The sequence below is a fragment of the Rutilus rutilus genome (genome assembly GCF_951802725.1).
Source record: "Rutilus rutilus genome assembly, chromosome: 20".
Classification (NCBI taxonomy): Eukaryota; Metazoa; Chordata; class Actinopteri; order Cypriniformes; family Leuciscidae; genus Rutilus; species Rutilus rutilus.
This window is the reverse complement of record NC_140225.1, coordinates 34,247,004-34,264,733: the sequence shown is the minus strand read 5'-3', so window position 1 is coordinate 34,264,733 and position 17,730 is coordinate 34,247,004. Positions and strand designations below refer to the sequence as shown.

Genomic DNA, 17,730 nt, shown 5'->3' with positions numbered 1-17,730 from the left:
TTGTAGGATTATTTGTCTTAGTTATAATTTTCATTTAAATTTAATTATTCTAAGACAACCAAGCTAAATGAACACTATTGAATCTAGTTAGTTGTACATGGTTGATTTTATTGGGATTTACTTGTTTCGATCACTTGGAAACACTGTCCATGATTAAATCATGTTTAGCCAAAGAGCTTTTTTTTTTTTTTTTGTTAAATTCAATTGTTTGCTTTCAATATTTGTTATATTTGCTTTCTGTGGTGGGAAACCGATGTTATCTTTCTACAAGGAAGTGAAACTTGAGTAAACACACTATGAAACGGAGATGAAGATTCTTAATCACTGGTCATTTATTTTGGACCAAAAACAAACAAAGAAATCTTTTCTTTTTTTTCTTTTAGTTTTATTTGAGACAATCCAGATCATGATTTTCCAGTGAGCATCATTTGTTCTGCTCTAAAGAGTCCATGAAAACAGTTTATAGACACACAGGCTGTGCATGGAGATCGATAAGAGTCAAATTCTCTTCGACACAAACACATACCCTGTGTGAGTTCCTGTGTTTAATGTTGATCACATTATATGAAGATCCACACGATTGCAAATGTGACATTGATTTTATACAACAGTTCAACAAACGAAATATTAATATTAAGTGATGTTCATTTTCAACACAGTTGTCAGTATTTTTTACAACAAAATAAAAGCTCCAACGAAAGCCACAGCAGTGTTTGTGAACGAATCATTAGAGTCAATGATTCAATGATTCATTCATAAATACAGCCATTTGCTTCATTACTGAGTGAATGAATGACTCGATGAGTCGCCACCTACTGGCGGTTTTAATTTAATATTTAAAAGCATCACTTCGTTTTTACCATCATTGCATATTTCTCTATGGAACATTTATTTATTTAAAGCATTATTTATTTTATAAAGGTATTTGTAAAGGTAAAAATGCACTGGAAAAATCGATTTAAGGGGGTAAATATTGTCCCTTACTGAGAAAGGTGTGACTGAAGAGTGGGGGTACGCAGAAGGATGTTAAAAGCGTCATGGGGTACAACTCTAAAAAGTTTGAGAACCGCTGGGACTGGGTTTAGGAATAGAACAAAATAAACATCAACATCAAAGCACAATACACACATACCAAGGGCAGAAAGTAGGTCTAATGTTCAGAGGTCACTTACAAAGTTAGGTTAAAGACACAAACAAAGTGGGATTCAAACAAATAGCACCAATAACAGTGTAGAATTTACAGACTGTGAGCTGAAGAGTAATATACAGATAAAAAATGTGTTTTTGAAGGAGAGAAGGGTGGATGTTTGACGGATGTCTTGAGGAAGAGGACTTACGCTAAAAGACTCCCGGTTACCAGACTATTGAAACCGACGGAATATGACACAGCCCCACCGAAGATATTTATCACCAGCCGCCACTGACCCATACAACAAGTATTATGCATTTCCTGAACATGTAGGCTACTTGCTAACTAATCAAACACTTTATTTGAACAAACTACTGATCTATAAAACACAATCGGTCTTTCGACCTTTTACTATCATGTCAATTGATTTTTGAAATGCGCGATCCGGGAGAGAGAGAGAGCAATACAGCGTATTGTTTGAAGGTGGTGAGACTCTCTCTCTCTCTCTCTCTCTCTCTCTCTCTCTCTCTCTCTCTCTCTCTCTCTCATGCAGGGCTGTCCACTGATCTAAATAATTCGTTGTCCCTCATTTTGCTTTAACGAATTACTACGTGGCCACAACATAGTCGAACGTGCTGAGGTATTATTAATTCGTGCCCACGAAACAACATTCACCTGAATATTCACCAATTCACAAAAATATAGGTCTTTAGCATTCACTATTTAATTAATAGTATCAAACTGTTTTTCTTACCTGTGAAGGTAGCTCTTCAGTGAAGGCCGACTAGTGTTCTCGTACAGCTTTTTATCCCTTTTGCAAAGAAATTGCCGTTTTAGTTAACGCTTTGGGGTTTTAACTAGCTATACCAAGACACTCTCCAAGCTCCTCTCCCCAGTATCAAAGCAATTTTTAAATGTAATTAATTATCTTAAAGGGGTCATATAATGTACTACATGCACTTTTACAAGTTGAATGTACTGAAATGTGTGTTGGCAGTGCCTGTACTTTTGTGTTTTTTAAATCTCCTAATGTTTAAATGTTTTCCCCATCTCAAATCAAGCCGCTCGATTTTGTGACCCTCCCACGATTGTTGATTGACAGCAGCGTTTCATCACAGACCCGCCCTCGCTCGTGAGCGAGCTGTCAATCATAGTCCGCGCGGTCATTGTTGATACGCTGGAGCACTGTCTATGAGCAGAATGGTGTCTAAGCGATTGTGGTGTTCTGTTCTTGGGTGTAATAAGGCACACAGCATCATGTTGATGTTCCTAAATCCGAACCGCTGAAGACGCAGTGGCTGAGTTTTGTTTTCGAAGGGAATATTCCCCACGATCAACGTCAATGCTTTCATGTTTGCGCGAATCATTTCACACACCAGACTGCTTTACAAACGAGGTCAGTATAAAGCTGGTTTTGCTAAGGATCGGTACCAACTATTCGTGTTCCTGCTGCACCTCCAGAAGAAGAAGTGAGTGTAACATTTTATTAACCTTTATATTCATATTTATATTAATCTTTGCAAACCGCTTGCTGCACGCTTCACGATGAATGCGGCTGTTTACACTCAGGGTACATTACGGCATGTTTTCTATGTACGACGTTCTCAATATAATTCATAATCCCACGTTTATAATGAACAAGGCGTTATGGTTATTGTGTTATTATTACAAACGGTGTCCGCACAGAGCAGAGGGGCGGGGTGAGCAAAGCTCATTATCATTTAAAGACACATGCACTGAAACGGCGTGCTGAAAACAGCTGTTCTTGACCAGGTAAAATGAGTGTTTTCTTACAATACTAATGAGAATTCTTTATTAAAGTATATTAGACTTTTAATTTAGACCCTAAAGAATCACATTAGCTTGTACAAAAATGGCATTATATGACCCCTTTAAAACAAATACCCATTTAAATGCTTAGGGTGTTAGGGTGTAATTTTGCACCATCGGAGGATTTTTTTGGCCAGTAGGGGGAGCTGTCCCGCATGTCCTCAACCCGCCCATAGGGGGAGCTCACTCACAGAATACAAACAGTGTCAGCCATCTTTCTTTGGAAGCTAAGCTAGCAGGCTCTTGTTCTGTGGAGAAAGCTGAGTAGTAGGGGTTACCATCCTCTTTTTCCCGGATATGTCCGGCCGTCGAGATCCTCCGTGAGAGATATGAGACCAGTGCGTCTCACAGGTGTCACTCATCAGTAATCACGCCACCGGCCTCTCATCGTTCTCCCTCAGCCTCGTCCTGCTCGCCACAGTAAACATGATGAATGGCGACTGTAGAACGCAAAAGCCGAATCCCGGACATTTTCTCGAAATCCCGGGCAGACTCGTCACGGAGACTCACTAGTAGCCTAGCCTTGTTGTTTTCAACTGTGCTCTCTTACCGGTAGGCGTGGCTTGGGAGTGGCCTCCTAGGGCAGTGAAGCAAGTGCATTCTGGGAGTTGTTGTCTTTCATCCACATGAGCCAAAAATACATTTTCTGGCTTTTCTCAGTCTAGAAAGCTCCAAATTCAAAAATAATTTCACATTTCTACTACATTAATGACCCATTTTAAATACACATTCATCTTTCCAGAGGTGAAGTATCCCTTTAATCAAAACATCACACAAACCTATGGACATATTTAACCAGTGGTTTTATTGTATCAGTTAGCATATTTAAGCCCTCAAAAAAATAGACAAATGTGTACACACAATCATTAAGACATAAAAGCATACATCCTACCTAATGTCTAACGTCACCTAACGTCTTTCTCCGTGCCTGCAAAATGCATCCCTCACTGATCAGACATCCGATCCTGGAACATGGTGGTTCTCAGTCTGTTTTTGATGATTTTTAGAGAAGAGAAGAACCTTTCATTACTGCAAGGTGTCACAGGAACTGTGATAATGAGTTGGTAAAGTCTGCTGAGTTCAGGGTATGCTATTAAATAATTATTTTCAACCATATAAATGAAATTATCCATTAGACTGCAAGGACGTTGCTGTTCTCTTTGTAATCTCTGAACGAACATCCTATACTCAATTTCAGCTAATCCTACATTCACATCTCCAACGAAAAATGCACACAGGGATTTCAAGAGTGGAACATTTTCAGATGAAGTCAGACAGACAGTGTGTTTCAGGAGAGGCGAGGCTTCACTGTTGAATCTGTCAGTGATACTTTGCATGCTGAGGTCCAGAGTTGCAGAATAAAAACTGACTTTCATCTCATCCTTCTGACAAAGCAGAGTTTGGCTTTGCCATCTGTCATCCAACCTCTCTTTTCTGGCTCTCAGTTTCCTGGAATTCAACGTTTAGGCCGTGTGTCCACTAAAGCGTTTTTAGCCGGCTGAAACTCCTAGCTATGGGCGCTTGAGAGCGTTTTGGCAGCGCAGCATTTTTTCAGTTAAGACGCTTTGCTCGTTATGATACGGAATATCCGTGAAAGTGTTACTAGTATCTCATTTCACACATATTTTGTTTGTATTGATTCTATATTAAAATGTCGATACAATGTAACGCATTTGCTCTGGCTCTTGTTTTAAATTATTTTGTTTACGCCCACTTTAGGCTTCAAAAACGGTCTTCAGAAACCTACGGGTGACGTCACGGACACTACGTCCATATTTTTTTACAGTCTATGGTTTTACCCAAAGTTGAACATTGTTCAACTCTTGGCGACCAGTAAAAAACGCCGGGCAATTCAGCAAAAAAAAAAAAACGCTCAACGCCTCGTTACGCTCATGGCATTTACAAAACACAGCGCTCCCATTGAAAACAATTGGAAAAATACAACAGCCACGTGAAAAAATGCTTTGGTGGACACATGTCCTAATGGTTGAGGCCGCATTGAAACTAGCTGTCCCCTACAGTCTTCAACCAGCAGAGCCGATGTCCATGTCTTCTTTCTGGAGAGATCTCCAACACCTGTTACTGACAGAAATCAACTCAGTGCCACCAGAACTCACTTGCAGAACTCAAAATCAATGGCTTTGCTGAGTGCCATTGCAGTACCTGACGACTCCTTGTCGAATCTATCGCCTGTCTGAACGTGCTCAAGGGTCTCGATCACAGAAGGCCGGGTTTCCAGAAGAGCTCTGTTCTTGCTGACCATCTTGTCGTACTTAACGATGTTAGGGTCTGGGGTTTTCTGTGGTCTTTTTCACTTGCAAGCTTCTGTTGAACTTCAGTGAAGAGGCAATGTCTTTTAGAAGATCCTTCCATGAATGAGTAGAGTTGCTCAACCAACCCAAAAAGAGTTACGTGTGGCTGTGTTTTTGCAACACGTCAACGACAACAAGATTCAGGTGATGAGCATGGCAATGTACAACGCTTTCTCACTCCTCTGTTTAATGATTGCCTGAACACCTTTGTACACACCTGACATGGCAGCACAACCATCATAGTCTTGTCCTCTTATATTTTCACATCAAGCCCAAACTTCTCTAATGTTTCCAGCAGATAGCTGGTTATGCCAGCACCAGATGTGTCTTTTGCATGAATGACGAGATGGTCCTCACTGCAGAACACGAAATCCAGGGGGAGGAGTTGGATCCAGATCCAACTCCTCCCACCTTACATATACCTAAACTTACCCATCTCCACCCCCTGATCCCTAAACACACCCCTAAACCTACCCATCTCCACCCCTTAGATCCAGATCCAACTCCTCCCACCTTACATATACCTAAACCTACCCATCTCCACCCCCTGATCCCTAAACCCACCCCTAAACCTACCCATCTCCACCCCTTAGATCCAGATCCAACTCCTCCCACCTTACATATACCTAAACCTACCCATCTCCACCCCCTGATCCCTAAACCCACCCCTAAACCTACCCATCTCCACCCCTTAGATCCAGATCCAACTCCTCCCACCTTACATATACCTAAACTTACCCATCTCCACCCCCTGATCCCTAAACCCACCCCTAAACCTACCCATCTCCACCCCTTAGATCCAGATCCAACTCCTCCCACCTTACATATACCTAAACCTACCCATCTCCACCCCCTGATCCCTAAACCCACCCCTAAACCTACCCATCTCCACCCCTTAGATCTGGATCCAACTCCGCGCCCTGGATCTCGTGTACTGCAGTGAGGTGCTACTGTGAATGACATCAATCAAGCACTCATGAATCTTGGCCTTGTCTACACACCGGAGATTGATTGACAGCTGGTCCTGTTTAGAGGAGTCAGGAGTTGCATATAATGCCTTCACATCATCTATGACTTTTCTCCTGACTTCATTTCCTAAGCAACTGATCAGCTCATTTGGGGTTTTTGCTGAGATGTAGGATGGATCTCCTTTTGGGTTTTTCCGTGATGACTCAAGATGAGTTTGTCATATCTTGCTACAAGTTCAGTTATTTCCCTGGAAACACCTTTGTTTGTTGAATCCTCTGACTCATCATGTGCTCTAAAAGAAAGTGTAAGTCGGGCTAACGCGGCATCTGCTCACTTCAGATCGGTTTCCCTCTCCTTTGTTTGAAATTTAACCTGATTTGCTTTTTGAGTTGAAAGTTGTTCATCAACAGGTGTTGTTATTAAATGCAAATGCCATTTTCTGAAGTTCTCCATGTGATGCGGACTTGCATTGTGTCTAGAAAAGCCTTTCCTAGTCTCTAAAGCGGATTTCCAGTCACTAAATCCTTCCAGTGAAAACTTTCTGTCAAACACTGAGGAACATCCCAAAACTCTGCAGGGAAAACAACACGCTGAAGCTGTGGATCTGTTGTTTTCTAGCCACTGGTATTTTTCAAACCAGTTTTTTATTGAAGCTCCTTTCCTTTCCTCTAATTAAATGTTGTGGATAACTTTCTAGTTCTGTCCTCTCTTAATTTAATTCTCCCTGGCCAGTCGATCTTTTGTGATAAGGAAGTCTGAGTCTTCTTCTAAAAAGGCAAAGCATAATGCAACATGAATTAGTCTAATCAAACACTAATAAACAACTCCTCCCCTGTTTATGAATAACCAAGTTACCCTTTCCTACCTTGTACAGTTTCAGTCTCACTTACACCATCTGACTGCTAACTACAGTAACACAAGTAGAAGATAAATTATTAGAAAATAGTCTTTCATGCTAACACTTTCCAAAAGTCCCTTTTGTTAACATGAGTAAATGCTTTAGGAATTTTAAACAATCAATTAAATATTTAAGTTACAGCATTTACTAACTTTCTTAAGGTTATTTACAATTTTCTGTTATTGTTTGTAATGCAATAATAATGTAAACATGTATCATGTTAGTGTTGAAATAGAACAGGTTTTTTAAATTTATAGATTTGTAAATAAATGATAATCACAATCATTATTAAAATGTTACAAACATTATAATGCTCTGATTTCTTGCCTCCAAACCCGCGATATACAATTTGTGTGTATTTTATGGGCTGAAAATGTGCATACCTCCTTCAATACAATTGTAGGCCTCAGTGTACTAACAGATAATTCATCTGAATAAATAAAAAAGGCAAACAATATTACGATTTTACGAACAATTATGATTTTACATATTCTTTTTCTATTCCTAACCTCTTAACTGTGGTTGTTGGCTGCCAGTTTTCTTGAAGAATGAATTTATTTCTCTCTGTGCCATGATGATGAATCTAGAAATATACATGCAATGTTAAGGGACAAAATTATTTTCAACCATGATCTTTGTACACACAAAACAGCGAGGGTAAATTTGCATCTTATCTCAATGTTTGGAATATTTGTTATCGTTTCGGGAAGGGAGCTTTGCCGATGAGCGACGCGTCAGAGAGAAAGTCGCGAGGAACCACAGATGCGCCAGCGTTGTCATTTCTGTAGCGTCCCCGTGATTGAAGCATGTTAATCACGTGATCAAAACGGCGAAGAAGTCCGAAAGTTGACGAGGATGCAGCGCACGGAACTAATAATGTTTTGCTTATGAAGACTGACGCCTAATTGATTTGGAGGTTGCGTGCAAAATCCACTTGGCTCAAAACTCTGAAGGGGAACGTGCTCAGTTTCAGTGGGTCAGACGAGACCAGGAACCGATCGCATCCAGAAACACACGCATCTTGATAAGACACTCGCTACTCGCTTGCTCTTTTATACCCCTTTTCCACCAAAAAAAGAACTGGTTCGGAACTGGTGCTGGTTCAAAGTTGGTTCAACTTGTGAACCTTCTCAGAACCTGTTTGTTTTTCCACTGACTAGAGAGCCCAGCGAACGACGTCGTTACGTCACTGTGTACGTCTTAGCTTTCCCAGAAATGCTTGCGCCAACTTCAAGCATAACAATTACAATGTTGGACTACATCGTCTTTCTGCAAATGTTTCTCCTGGCTTTGCGATCCTATACTGGGGTCAGAAGAAGACGTTTAGAACACATTTGTGCTGCTCGTCTGGATTACTATAGACGGAGGTTACGTTCGAGAAGAAGTTCGACAATAACCCCGTCCCCAGCCCCCGACGTAAGCATGACGTGGTAAAAGAACGGTTCTAGTGCAGCAAAGAGTTGGTGCCGCTTTGGAACCAATTTTCCTGGCCAAGAACCGGTTCTTTAGCTGTCGAAACACAAAGAACTGGTTCGCGAATAGGCACCGGCTCTGAACCGGCACCAGCACTGCCTTGGTGGAAAAGGGGTATTAGGGAACTCTTACGCCGAAGCGCCCGGCGGGGAATCACTGCACTCATCTGTGCTTGCTCTTTTAGGCGAAACACCACTGAATGAGCCTTAACTGCCAGCAAGAGGGACTCCCAGGAGAAATGAGGTCAATGGCGGAGTAGTTCTAGTAGAAGCCAACTGTATTAGATCTGACAGTCACTGCATCACAAACCATAAGAAAATGATTTCATTATGCTTTGTCCGTAAATGAAGTTTTTATATGATAATGTTTTCAAAACACGTATTAGCGAGTGGGATTTGAAACTGTTTCCTATGCAATGACGTTAGCTAATCATAACACTGGCTGTTTACAGACAAATCTTAAAGGAGCTGCGCCTTAAAAACAGATCATTTTAGACATTTTAGTTTTTGTCTGCATATATATTTGATTTTTAATAAAAACGTTATTAACATTATAAGTGAACCTCAAGGAACATATTCTAATAATTAAAAAATTGTACTTGTCATGACCCCTTTAAAGCAGAACTTGGTAACTTTTTTAACTTAATAAAACTGTCTAGAAATCATTTGGATGGTTAAACAACCTGTTCTGGTGATATTGGTGACTTTCCCCGCTCCCCCCAGCGTTCCCAGGCGGAAAACCAACCTTGCAACTTGGGGACTACCGTCCCGGCAAGATAGAAATTGGAAGTCCCGTGAGAAGCGAGAACGAGCGAGAACGAGCGCGAAACACGAATTGCTTTACGGCAATTCGACATAAACACACACGCATGTATGATGTATTACCAGATTACCCACCTCGGTAGACATAGCTCCACACGATACAGTTGGCTTCCTCCGATCAAAACAAATGCACATGAGCAGCGGTAGAGAGGGGGAGGAGGGGCCGCAAGTGAGTTTTTTACGACCGTGTTGTGAAATATACACTCTCCCACAGCTGTAGGGGGAGCTCGTGGGGAAAACATGCCACAACAAAAGGGAAAATCAGCGAAGAAGTGACTGGAGTTCGCTAGAGTTGCCGAGTTCTGCTTTAAGACATATTTTTGTAAGTTCGCATCACCCTGGTTCCCTCAACAAAAACCCTATAGGATTTTTTTTTTTTCTGTGACCAACAAAAGTTTTAATTCTTGTGCATTTTGTTAATCATGATAATCTTCACAAATTAAAGGGTTAGTTCACCCAGAAATGTAAATTCTGTCATCATTTACTCACCCTCATGTTGTTTCAAACCCATAAGACTTTAGTTCAGTTGTTGCCCTAATCCTGTTCCTGGAGGTCTGCCTTCCTGCAAAGTTCAGGTCCAACCCTGATCTAAACAACTGAACCAGCTCATTAATCAGGAGCACTTGATAATTACAGACAGCTGTGTTGGATCTGGACTCTGCAAGAAGGTAGATCTCCTGGAACAGGATTGGGCACCTCTGCTCTAGTTCATCTTTGGAAAACGAATAAAGATATTTTAATGATATCTAGAGAGATTTCTTTCCCTCCATTGACAGTCGGTTCACCCAAAACATTTCAGAACTTTCAGAGAGATGAGAGTGGTTTAATCCAAGACTTCTGAAGAGACATGTTTGCTTTAAAAGCCTAAATTAAAACGTGTCTCGTGTTACGCAGCACGTTTGAGCTTCAGCAAGAACCAATGAGGTTCATTCTCGTGTTACGCATCACGTTTGAGCCTCATCAAGAACCAATGAGGTTCATTCTCGCGTTACGCAGCACGTTTAAGCCTCAGCAAGAACCAATGAGGTTCATTCTCGTGTTACGCAGCACGTTTGAGCCTCAGCAAGAACCAATGAGGTTCATTCTCGTGTTACGCATCACGTTTGAGCCTCATCAAGAACCAATGAGGTTCATTCTCGTGTTACACATCACGTTTGAGCCTCATCAAGAACCAATGAGGTTCATTCTCGTGTTACGCAGCACGTTTGAGCTTCAGCAAGAACCAATGAGGTTCATTCTCGTGTTACGCATCACGTTTGAGCCTCATCAAGAACCAATGAGGTTCATTCTCGTGTTACGTATCACGTTTGAGCCTCATCAAGAACCAATGGGGTTCATTCTCGCGTTACGCATCACGTTTAAGCCTCATCAAGAACCAATGAGGTTCATTCTCGCGTTACGCAGCACGTTTAAGCCTCAGCAAGAACCAATGAGGTTCATTCTCGCGTTACGCAGCACGTTTGAGCCTCAGCAAGAACCAATGAGGTTCATTCTCGTGTTACGCAGCACGTTTGAGCTTCAGCAAGAACCAATGAGGTTCATTCTCGTGTTACGCAGCACGTTTGAGCTTCAGCAAGAACCAATGAGGTTCATTCTCGCGTTACGCAGCACGTTTGAGCCTCAGCAAGAACCAATGAGGTTCATTCTCGTGTTACGTATCACGTTTGAGCCTCATCAAGAACCAATGGGGTTCATTCTCGCGTTACGCATCACGTTTAAGCCTCATCAAGAACCAATGAAGTTCATTCACGCGTTACGCAGCACGTTTGAGCCTCAGCAAGAACCAATGAGGTTCATTCTCGTGTTACGCATCACGTTTAAGCCTCAGCAAGAACCAATTAAGTTCATTCTCGCGTTACGCAGCACGTTTGAGCCTCAGCAAGAACCAATGAGGGTTTGTTCTCACGCTTCAAACAAGTACAGTTGAGTATGTTTGTTGGTCATTGTTTATGTGTATAAAAGCCTAAAAAGTTAATTATCCAATCTTTTTTTTATTTTTTTTTATTTTCCCCGACGGTTTGAGAGAGAATAGTTTGCAAGAGCAACATGTCTGTAGGAGTGGACTACCTAGACGAGTTTACCTGATCCACTGATGATGTTTAATGTCCCTGACTACCTCTATAGTCCCATTTAGCCACTTGTTCCACCTTTCACAAGAAAAAAACTTTTTTTTTAAATCACAAGGGATTTTTATTTATGTATTTTATCCAGTAGAATAAAACGTGAAAATACGTTGTGCTTTGGCTCACCACAGACCTTATTTCAGGCATTCAGAACGATGGAACTGGAAGTGCAGGAAGTCATTCCTGCGGTGTAATATACTCTACCATTCATAAGATTCTAAAAAGACAATTAGCATTTTTTTTTTAAGTACTTTTATTCAGCAAGGATGTGTTATAGTAAAGATTTATACTGTTAAAAATATTTATATTTTGAATAAATGCTGTACTTTTTAACTTTTTATTCATCAATTAATCCTAAAAAAATTATCATCCATTCCAAAAAAATATTAAGCAGCACAACCGTTCCCAACATTGATAATAAATGATCATATTAGAGTGATTTCTGAAGGATCATGTGACACTGAAGACTGGAGTAATGATGCTGAACATTCAGCTTTGATCACAGGAATAAATTACACTTTAAAATATATTAAAACAGAAAAACATTATTTTAAATTGTAATTTTTTTTATGATCAAATAAATGCAGGCTTGTTGAGCATAAGATACATCTTTCAAAAACATTCAAAATAGTAATGTTTCAAACTACTGTATGTGTGTGTGTGTGTGTGTGTGTGTGTGTATATTAGATTAACAATAATAACAATCATTAGACGCCAGCTAAAATTTATTAAGGCTTTTTAGTTCATTTGATATATATATAAAACATATAAATGTTTACAGACAGCGCTGTACTTCACTGTTAGCCAAAGTGTGCCACAGTTTTCTTGTTTAATTGAAATAATATGAACACACAGGCCAGAACAGCAAAACACCTGACATTGGCGTCTATTAGTAAGAGATGATTAACAATAATGTCTCTCAGTATTACAGGAACTGGACATAATCTGATGGTGCAGATCTACAGATTGTAATATGATGCATTATCATAACAACAAGAACACATTCTTTTGGTGAGCTCTGCGTTATTCATTAATATGACAGGAGAGCAGACAGATAAGCAGGAGAACACTGAGTCAGCATGTCATGAACTGCTGGCCTATTTAATCTCACAATGTTTAAAATCTGCCACGCAGGAATTAGAAACATTAGCATTGAAATGTAAAAAAGGAAAATTCCACTAAACTAATAATAAAAGAGTGAATCTTCAGACCTTGTGCAATAGAAGTTTTGGTTCACAATTAAAATTCTTCAACACACTTGCTAAAAACCAAAGCAGGCGAGACGTTTCTACGAGCTCCTCGACTCTCGAGCGGGTGCAGGTGAAGACAGTCTGCGGTCAGGAACTGGTTAACTCTCGGGTAACTCATCACTCTTGTTTGATATCTCCCGTCAGTCGTCTCTTCACACGGGAGTACGGACTCAGTTCATCGTCCATGATAAAGTCATAAAGCACTTTCACCCATGACGTGTAACACGGGAGATCTTTGTAGTACTCGCTTGCGATCTTCTTCACCTGAAGGAAACAACGGGAAACACCGTCTTAGACAAAACACCGGAGGCGGTTTACACACACAAATGCTTTGGTCAGCTTCACTGGCTGCGGTTCACCATCATCTGATGACATGCGGACAGAAGCTGATGCCCTGATGTGAACGATTAACTGCAGTGTTAGCATGTCTTTAGCCAGTTAATCTTTCACTCTTGACTGGAATAGTTCATTAGACTATGAAGCCGTTTGGTGATTCTTGTCTATAACAATTACAGATAAGAATCATATAAATTCCTCAAATGATAAACTGAATCAACACCACTAGTTTACTAGTTTATGAAGGAATTATTCAAATGTTCAGACAGTCTCGTTGCTGTTTCCCCCCCCGACACATTCATTATCATTACTTTTGCCAGTCAAAGCTTAATTTATATTTCAAGGCTCATTATTATTTCTCTAGTTTAGTATTTTTCCTGTAAATGCAGAACAATGTTAGGAATGTTAGCAATGAAACTCAGACCATTTTTTAATGCCCCCAGTATATATTTAAAGTCCCTCTGTCGTCAATAACTCCCTTAAATCATCTTTAATCACCAAAATGACATATTTAAATGTTTTTTTCCTTGAAAAATGTTGACTGTAACTCGACACCCTTGCCTCATTAAGTATGCGTGGTTCTATGAATATGCAAATGAGCCCCGCCTCCACTCCCTCACTCAGCTCAGAGATCCACTGGTTGACGATCACACGTTGATCTGATTGGTTACAAGGTAGTTTGTGACGTCAGAAACACCAGCGATTTCAAAGCGTGTGTTTGAGACTGTCTTTGGTTCACTGCAGTTTTAAGGAGGAAATACTCAGCAATGGTGTCGACTTATGAACTTACACATGCTTTGTCTTAAAGCATATTAAAAACACCAGGAATTACATTCAAGCTGGCATTTAAACACTGTCAGTCACATGGGCAAAAGTTCATCTCATGCTTCCTGAGGATTTCCCCCAATAGCTGGAGAAATGGTGTCGGGCGGCTGGTGTGTTCGAACAGTAAGAGTAATGATTTAAGCTTCTCGGGGACGTCAATCTGCAAATGTCTAGTTTTCCTTTCTAAACTAAAGGGTTAGTTCACGCAAAAATGTAAATTCTATCATCATTTACTCGCCCTCACGTCCTTCCAAACCCCAAGACTTTCCTTCATCTTCAGAACACAAATTAAAATCCGAGGGATTTCTGTCCCTCCATTTCAACCACTTCCAAGTCTGAGAAAGGTAGTAAAGACATCATTAAAGAAATACATGTGACTCAGTTTTATGAAGTGACACAAAAATAAAGAGGTACATTTTTAGTTTTGCGCAAACAAAGCGCTCGCATCACTTCCTAAAGCTGAGGTTAAACCCATGGAGTCACATTGGATTAGTGTAACGAAGTCTTTACTGCCTTTCTGGGGCTTAAAAGTGCTAGTAGCTGTCAATGGAGGGACAGAAATCTCTCATATTTCATTAAAAATATCTTAATTTGTGTTCTGAAGATGATTGGAAGTCTTACGGGTCTGGAAGGACATGAGGGCGAGTAATTAATGACAGAAATTTGGGTGAACAAACCCTTTAAGGAGGAAGTATCCCACCATTCATCACTTCATCTTTAAGTAATAGGCTATTTGTATTTGATAGGCTGAACACAGTAATGTCCCGTTTAAAGACGGCAGGCCTTCAGGGCTTCCTCCTCCAACTCACTGAGACACCAGATGACTCCAGATCCGGCGCTGTGTTTGCTTTAGCTCCAGGCCGTTGGTATTTACAAACTCACCTTTCAGTGAGTGCAAAGTTTTCTAGTCAATGTTCTTTAGGGCGTATATGAAATAAACTGATTTTCACACTCAGAGGTCTAAGTTTTTTTCTTTTTTTCTTGAACTATTTATTATTTTTTGAAAGATTTTGATCATTTATTTTTGTTGAAATATAGACTATATATAATTTTGGATACAAAGTTATAGACAGCTCTGCACTTCACTGTTAGCCAAAGTGTGCCACAGTTTTCTTGTTTAATTGAAAATAATAATATACTATAATAATATACTATAAACACACTATACTTAGCGTTTATATTTTTGTCACATAGTATAAATGGGTCTTCATGCTTAATAAATACATAGCGACCATTACATTTAAGACAAAGTCTAAAATCTCAAACAAGGGGAAATTTATTTAAGTTTATTTAATGAGAACTTAACTATTGATATGGACTGATTTGGCTTTGTATTAGGGGAGTAACGAGACCCTCATGTCACGATTCGATACGTTTCACGATACGATATTATTGCGATACTCCAAAGGTGATGATACACAGGGCAACTTTTTGAGCAAATTGTTGCATGGGTTCTTTCCCATTTAAAATGGGCAATACATTTCGATCTGGATCATTTCGATCGGTCGTGGGCCGTGTGTCTCATTGCTCAAAAAGTTGCCCTGTCTATCATCACCTCAAGACATTTGATAAAAGGTTAACAAAAAATGTGCTGTTGATTAAAATGCTAAATTTGATATTACATTGTGTGTGTAAGTGAATAGTCTTGGACTTGGTGCTGAAACCCAACACACAGGACAATAGAGACGCCAGAATAACAATATTCATGATTCTGAAGATGAAAATACTGAATTAGTCACTGACTAGATATATTTAAAATAATGTAGGCCACTTTTTACTGGTAACATCAGACATTTGGCATTATCAGGACACAATAATTGCATTATTATTCATTATATTCAACATTATAGCAGTTTAATGTAGTACTGACACTAAAACTCTGAAAACTTTCATTTTGGGTGACCTATCCACGATACATATTGGTGCGTTTGTGTACTGTGATATATTGTGACTCCCCTAGTAAACATGAAGCAGAATAACTCATCTTACCATCGGTAGTCGGCGTCCGGGGATGCTAGGGAAGTCATGGTGCTCGTTGTGGTACCCGACGTTGAACGTCAGCAGGTTGAGGGATCCGTAGTAAGAGTAGGTCTCGTGGCCTTTGAGGAACATGTAATGCTCTGCGATGAAGTGTCCTGAGATGGGATGGAGACCCATTCCCAACAAAGAGCCCATCATCATATAGACCAAGGGCTTGGCCCCCCAGAACCAGTAGAGGAGAGCGTTGAACGCGAGCTGTATGGCCGTGTTCATGACCTCTAGGTGACTGATGGGTTTGGGGTTGATGTAAAGGGGACGAACGGCGTAAAACAGCGGCTGGAACATTATCCAGATGAGCTTACGCAAACGGGTGCAAAAGAACCAGCCCTCGAAGTCCGTGGGAATGTCAACGTCCACACCATCTCCACCCAAATATCGATGGTGGTCCAGGTGGTAGCGCTTAAACGAGGCCGAGTAAGGCAAGCCGATGGGCAGATTGGCGAAAATGGCGAACCAACGGTTCCACTTGGCGCGGATGTTCCCGAAAGCGGTGTTGTGGGAGATCTCGTGAATCGCTAACGTCATTGAATGGTTTATGCAACTCCCAAATGCATATGTCCAGAACAAGACCCACTTCCAGGACAGGTCCTTCACCAGATAGAAGGCCAAAAACTGGACGGTGACCATCATACAGACTATCCATTTCAGTCTGTGATCAGGGCCCATTAGAGACTTAATCTCTGGGTATTTAGCTGCCAAAAAAAAGAAAAAGACAACAAATTGTTAAACTGAATGTGATGTGGAAGATGAGTTCATTCAAATTATGTCTATTCCCATGACAATGCAACTCGACACCATCAGGATCGGGAACAGTGGCTCATGTGTCTCTGATCGGCCCCTCCTTGTTCGTGTGCTTTAGGCTATATGGTCAAACCTGAAGTCATTTGCCTAAAACTCCCAAGAAAACACAACGCAAACCACATAGTAGAACTGAAATGTGTGCACTTTTCATCCGAGGCATTTTATAATGCAAGAAATGACGGGTTTGAAGCAAGAGCTCCACTTTCAAGGCTATTCCAGGGTTTATATAATGAAATCAAGCGGTGAGGCAGAGGAGCCGACAGTCTTAGACACGTCTGGATCAAGCCCGCTTCAGGGTTAGCAATGAGCTACATGTCAGCACAGGTTTGCATACTGGAAGAAACTTCCCCAACGTTTGCTCAACATTTGAGCCGATGAAGTGTTGTTTGATGCAGATCTACATTAGCATCAAGCCACCAATGACCAGGAGAAATAATCAGTCCAGTGGGTTTCACTTAAAATTACAGTTATACGTAAAGTTTAATTATGCATCTTCATTCTTCAGTCATAACTGGTGTCTGCATGTGCCAGAATCCATGTGAACTAAAAGCATGAATAGGGTTCAACGGGTGCTAAAGGTGCCCCGGGATAATAGGCACGTTTGATTTTATTCTCCTTTAAACCCCTAGATGGTGCGAAAACATCCTCGTTTCACTTCACAAAACTGCAAAATTCAATTTCAAGCAATGCAAACGCAAGTCCAACCTGCAATAATTTCATTTGGTCTAATATGAAATGTTTTTTAAAAATGTTATAGGCAAATAGCAAATCAGAATCAATAAAATTACTAAATTTATTTTGAGACAAAGGTGTTGTTAATGATTTTCAGTTTTGTTCAAGGTAATTAAAGGAGAACATGTGAAAGTACGGTATTTGAGGTAAAAAGGCACAATAATTAACATGATAGCGAACAGCCGGCTGAC

The 17,730-nt window shown here is 40.4% G+C and overlaps 1 protein-coding gene across 1 annotated transcript in view; it reads right to left on the bottom strand.

Annotated features, from left to right (window-relative positions):
* Positions 1-12,262: 12,262 nt before the first annotated feature.
* degs1 (delta(4)-desaturase, sphingolipid 1) overlaps positions 12,263-17,730 on the bottom strand; it is an 8,412-nt gene continuing 2,944 nt past the window's right edge. The window contains exons 2-3 of the mRNA XM_084391490.1: positions 15,956-16,698; positions 12,263-13,069 (exon numbers count right to left, since the gene is read on the bottom strand). Of these exons, the coding sequence (XP_084247616.1) occupies positions 12,923-13,069; positions 15,956-16,698 (890 nt within the window). The 3' untranslated portion in view covers positions 12,263-12,922. The remainder of the gene's footprint in view (positions 13,070-15,955; positions 16,699-17,730) is intronic.